Consider the following 6000-nt stretch of genomic DNA (forward strand, 5'->3'; position numbering starts at 1 on the left):
AACAAATTGCCCCATCCCCACTGTCCCCCTTTGCTGTGGGAGGGTCCGTGCTGAGGGAGCGGGCACTGTCGGAGGGTCAGTGCTGAGGGAGCGGGCGCTGTGGGAGGGTCAGTGCTGAGGGAGCGGGCGCTGTGGGAGGGTCAGTGCTGAGGGAGCGGGCGCTGTGGGAGGGTCAGTGCTGAGGGAGCGGGAGCTGTCAGAGATCAGTGCTGAGGGAGCGGGCGCTGTCAGAGATCAGTGCTGAGGGAGCGGGCGCTGTCAGAGGGTCAGTGCTGATGGAGTGGGCGCTGTCAGAGGGTCAGTGCTGATGGAGTGGGCGCTGTCAGAGGGTCAGTGCTGAGAGAGCGGGTGCTGTGGGAGGGTCAGTGCTGAGAGAGCGGGTGCTGTGGGAGGGTCAGTGCTGAGGGAACGGGCGCTGTGGGAGGGTCAGCCCTGAGGGAGTGAGTGCTGTCAGAGGGTCAGTGCTGAGAGAGCGGGTGCTGTGGGAGGGTCAGTGCTGAGGGAACGGGCGCTGTGGGAGGGTCAGCCCTGAGGGAGTGAGTGCTGTGAGAGGGTCAGTGCTGAGGGAGCGGGCGCTGTGGGAGGGTCAGTGCTGAGGGAGTGGGTGCTGTGGGAGGGTCTGTGCTGAGGGAGCGGGCGCTGTGGGAGGGTCAGTGCTGAGGCAGTGGGCGCTGTGGGAGGGTCAGTGCTGAGGGAGTGGGCGCTGTGGGAGGGTCAGTGCTGAGGGAGTGGGCGCTGTGGGAGGGTCAGTGCTGAGGGAGTGGGCACTGTGAGACGGTCAGTGCTGAGGGAGTGGGCACTGTGAGACGGTCAGTGCTGAGGGAGCGGGCGCTGTGGGAGGGTCAGCGCCGAGGGAGCGGGCACTGTCGCTCAGTGGGGAACAATCCCAGTTTCTCCCAGTCTCCTCCTCAGGTTCCCGTTGTGGGGAATCTCCATCACTGCGCCTGTCGGTGCCATGATTCCGTGTACCTCAGACTCCAGGTGCTCCACGCGCTCCTGCAGCTGCTGAATCAGCAGGTCCTTCTCCTCGATCTGAGTCCGGGAGCTCTGCATCTAGAGACAGAGAGAGAGAGAGACAAACATGATCGCGGGGTTCAGATCCCTCCTCCACTCACCCGAGCAACAAGGGAAGGGAGCAAGACCCCCGCAGAAGGTGGTGAGGTCTTAGTTTTACATTCACGTGGATTGGCAGCGCCGAGGGAACGGGCGCTGTTGGAGGGTCGGCGCCGAGGGAGCGGCTGCCGTCTGAGGGTCGGCGCCGAGGGAGCGGCTGCCGTCTGAGGGTCGGCGCCGAGGGAGCGGCTGCCGTCTGAGGGTCGGCGCCGAGGGAGCGGCTGCCGTCTGAGGGTCGGCGCCGAGGGAGCGGCTGCCGTCTGAGGGTCGGCGCCGAGGGAGCGGGCGCTGTCGGAGGGTCGGCGCTGAGGGAGCGGCTGCCGTCTGAGGGTCAGTGCTGAGGGAGCGGGCGCTGTCGGAGGGTCGGCGCTGAGGGAGCGGCTGCCGTCTGAGGGTCGGCGCCGAGGGAGCGGCTGCCGTCTGAGGGTCGGCGCCGAGGGAGCGGCTGCCGTCTGAGGGTCGGCGCTGAGGGAGCGGGCGCCGTCGGAGGATTCCTGGACAGAGCCAAATCCTGGGCTATCCCAGGGTGAGGAGTAGACTGGAGAGGTATCAGACTGTCCTACCCTGCCCGAGTAAATGACAGAAAGAGAGAAAAATAGTTTGAGGGGTGGAGGGAAGAGAGAGGGGGACGTGGGGACATGGGAGAAAGGGAGGGGAAGAAATAGGGTGTGGGAATGGAGAAAGAGAGAGAGAGAGAGAGAGATAAACACAGACAGAGAGAGGAAGGAGAGAGGGGGGAAAGAAAGAGAGACATAATCAGACAGAGGGATAGAGAGAGAGGAAGGTGGAGAGGGGGAAAAGAAAGAGATACACAGACAGTGAGAGAGAGGAGATACAAAGAGCAGACAGACAGTGAGAGAGAGGGATGGAGAGGGTGAATGGAGAGAGAGATTAAACAGAAAGAGAGAGAGACAGAGAGGGTTGAGGGGAGAGAAAAGCAGACAGAGCGAAGTTGGTGGAGAAGAGAGAAGGAGAAACACAGACGGAGGGAAACACAAATAAAGGAGCAGAGAGAGGTACACACGGAGGGAGGGAGAGGGTTGTGGGTACAGCTGCGGGACAGACTCCCACCCACCTGCTCGATCATTTGCCTGACTTTCCTCTGCTGGCTCTTCAGCATGTCATCGAGGTGACAGATCTTCTCCCGCAGGTCCTCGGCTTCTTTCTCCAGCTGCAACACCCTGGGAAAAGGAGGGGGGGGGGGGGGGGTGGGGGAAGGGAAACAGGTTAGTGGGAACACCCAGGCGGGAGGGAGCGTTCAAAACGTGCCAACCATCTACCCGGGGAGAAAGCGAGGGCTGCACGTGCTCCAAACGTGCAGCCTGATGAAGGGCTTATGCCTGAAACGTCGCGCCTCCTGCTCCTCAGATGCTGCCTGACCCGCTGTGCTTTTCCAGCACCACTCTGTTTGACTGACATCTATCCTGTCAGTTCAAGGGAGGGAGACCTTTTAGAGCGAGACTGCAACCACTCGCACAGCACCAGTGCAAAACTTACACACAAACTCAGAGTCCCTATGTTGGGCAGGCAGACCATTCGGCCCATCGAAATCCACCCTAACCTGCACATCCCTGGGCACTACGGGACAATTTAGCATGGCCAATCCACCCTAACCTGCACATCCCTGGGCACTATGGGACAATTTAGCATGGCCAATCCACCCTAACCTGCACATCCCTGGGCACTATGGGACAATTTAGCATGGCCAATCCACCCTAACCTGCACATCCCTGGGCACTATGGGACAATTTAGCATGGCCAATCCACCCTAACCTGCACATCCCTAGGCACTACGGGACAATTTAGCTTGGCCAATCCACCCTAACCTGCACATCCCTGGGCACTATGGGACAATTTAGCATGGCCAATCCACCCTAACCTGCACATCCCTGGGCACTATGGGACAATTTAGCATGGCCAACCCACCCTAACCTGCACATCCCTGGGCACTATGGGACAATTTAGCGAGGAAACCCACGCAGACACGGGGAGAATGTGCAAACTCCACACAGACCATCACCCGAGGACAGAATCAAACCCGGGTACCTGGCACCGTGAGGCAGCCGTGCTAACCACTGAGCCACCCGTACTGCCTCTCTCTTGAACCATTAGAGTCCCTGTGCTCCCTGGAGGCAGACCCACAGTGCCATTAGGGAGGGCGCGCCAGGATTCTGACCTTGTAGGAAAGGCCAATGTATTCCCAAGTTGGGATGGGGTGGGGCTGGGAGAGGAACTTGCAGGGGGTTGCGTTCCCATGTACCTGCTGCCCCTTGCTTTTCCGGATGGAAACGGTCCCGGGTTTGGAAGGTGCAGCCTGAGGATTTGAGTGAATTTCTGCCGTGTGTCTTGTCGATGTTGCTGAGCTACGGTGCAGGTCAAACATGATTCCATGGACGAGGCAGACCGGGGTGACCCTCCAGCACCTCCTGCTGGAGAGCGCTTGCAAGCACAGCGGCACTGCATTGCCCGCAGAGAGCTGGGTGGGGGCAGTCGGCCCCACTGCATTCGGGTAGCACCCCTTCCTACCTGTGTTGGTCGGTCCTGCCAACGCGATGCTGCGCCCTCATCTCTTCCAACTGGCGCTCGTTCTCGGTCATCCTCCCGGCCAGCACTCGGTGTTCCTGCCAACGGGAACGGAACGAGGCCGTTAAAACCCAGACTCAACAGGTTGTCTGCTCGCTTCTCCCCCAGCGCCTCTCCCCTTCCCCTCGAAGCCCCCACCTACCAGGGACAGAAACCGTCAGGGAGTGTGACAGAGAAAGTGATCCTGGTGGGACTTGCTATTCCTGAGCTCTCTGTGAGAGGATCTCCCACTCCCTCATCCCATTCCACACAAACTCAACCCCCCCCCTCTCTCCCCCCACACCACGCCCCCTCCTTGCTGTTCATTACCATCGTATTGCGCCACAAGCTCTGAGGAACTATATCAGACTTGGAAAACCCCTAGCTCTGTGTTCTTCTGTCTGTGTGTGTCTCTCTCTCTCTCTCTGTGTGTGTGCATGTCTCACTCTCTCTTTCTGTCTCTGCCTCTGTGCGTCTGCTGACAGACCTGCTGAGTTTCTCCAGCACTTTATGCATTTGTCGTTAATTATTTAATTTGGGTCGACTCGTTGAAGGCTTATGTAGAGAAACCGAGAGAGAGAGAGACAGACAGAGCGAGACAGACAGAGTGTGTGAGAGAGAGAGAGAGACAGACAGACACACACACAGACAGCGAGACAGACAGAGAGAGAGAGAGAGAGAGAGAGAGAGACAGAGACAGAGAGAGAGACAGACAGAGAGAGAGACACAGAGAGAGACACAGAGAGAGAGAGACACAGAGAGAGACAGGGAGAGACACAGAGAGAGACACACACAGAGAGAGAGACAGACACACAGAGACAGACACACAGAGAGAGAGAGACAGAGCTAGAAAACAGCTTGGGAGGCCTTGGGTTGACAAAAAGGCTGGAACAATAGAAGCAGCCTGGCTGGGTGTTGCCAGTTCACAGAACCAGTTTCGAGTTTAGTTTTGGGTTTACAGCAGTTGGGGGTCTCAAGAGGGCAGAGGCTGCTGGAGCTTTGAAACCATCTTTCCCCTCTCTCGGGTTAACTGTGTGACAAACCTTTTTTTCCCCCTGGACCTGCCTTTTGGCCAAGGGGGGGGATGGAGGGGAGTGGGGAGCAGTTGCTGTCATGGACCCAGTTAGCTAAACACTGCATCTATTATTCTGTTGAAGTTCCAATAAAGTTACGCTAAAATACGAACAAAAGATTAGATTAGCTTAGATTACTTACAGTGTGGAAACAGGCCCTTCGGCCCAACAAGTCCATACCGACCCTCCGGTCACATTGTATCTGGGACACAGCATTTTACATTCACCTTAAAACGCTACCTTCTTCAAATATTATTGAGGGAGGGGGGGGGTCTGGTCTGATCCATGACAGTATTCCTTAAAACCCGTCAGGATAGGAGAGTAACTCGAAGACGTGCAGAGCATCATTCCCCACGGCTTCATTCATTTAGAATCCATGCCCATCCTCCCCCATAGCTTTGCTTCCCCCTGGTGGGCAGTGTTTGTAATTTGTTTGGGTTCATTTTAAACAGAGCCTGTCCCTCATGGGTCTCCGAGTTGAGGGGAGGTGGGTGTCGGTGCCAAACTATAGCGCTACAACAGAGCCCTCCCGTACATTTCCATGGCGGATACACACCACGTAACTCCTCACCTCTTCCATTCCACTCATCAGCCTCTGCAGTTCCTCAATCCTGCGGTCGCGATCGGCCACTCTCTCCTCCGACTTCCGGAGGGATTCCCTCGCCTCTCCCAGCTCCCTCTTCTGCTCGAAGATCCGATCCTGTCGCGGACGGAGATTCAGGAGAAGGGTTTCAGTCTCGGTCCTGGGCTCCTGCCCAGTCATGACATCGCGCTCGCTACTGGCATGTCTCGCACTTGCAACCGATCCTAATTGCCCCCCCAGAATAACCCTGGCCCCTCCCATTGACCCCACGGTCTTTCAAATGCCCTCCTCCTGACTCATGGACCTACCAATTGCCCTCCCACTGACACCAACCCCTTCCAATTGCCCTCCTCCTGGCTCAGGGCCCCACTAATTGCCCTCCCACTGACTCTGCCCCTGATTCCCCTCCCACCAAGCAACCCTGAACCCACCCTAGTGACCCCTGGGTGACCCCAGGCCCTCCCAAATGCCCTCCTCCTGACTCATGGACCTACCAATTGCCCTCCCACTGACACCAACCCCTCCCAATTGCCCTCCTCCTGACTCAGGGACCCACCAATTGCCCTCCTCCTGACCTCTGCCCCCAATTGCCCCCCCACAGACGACCCCGAACCTACCCTAGTGACCCCTGGGTGACCCCCAGGCCCTCCTTATTGACTCCTGGGTGAC

At 58.1% G+C, this 6000-nt stretch overlaps 1 protein-coding gene across 1 annotated transcript in view; it reads right to left on the reverse strand.

Moving 5' to 3' along the window:
• Positions 1–6000, reverse strand: part of LOC132805538 (tuftelin-like) — a 32218-nt gene that overhangs the window by 4073 nt on the left and 22145 nt on the right. The window contains exons 7-10 of the mRNA XM_060820648.1: positions 5320–5448; positions 3640–3734; positions 2189–2294; positions 970–1053 (exon numbers count right to left, since the gene is read on the reverse strand). Coding sequence (XP_060676631.1) covers positions 970–1053; positions 2189–2294; positions 3640–3734; positions 5320–5448 — 414 coding nt within the window. The remainder of the gene's footprint in view (positions 1–969; positions 1054–2188; positions 2295–3639; positions 3735–5319; positions 5449–6000) is intronic.

This window comes from Hemiscyllium ocellatum, chromosome 50, assembly GCF_020745735.1.
Source record: "Hemiscyllium ocellatum isolate sHemOce1 chromosome 50, sHemOce1.pat.X.cur, whole genome shotgun sequence".
Taxonomy (NCBI): Eukaryota; Metazoa; Chordata; class Chondrichthyes; order Orectolobiformes; family Hemiscylliidae; genus Hemiscyllium; species Hemiscyllium ocellatum.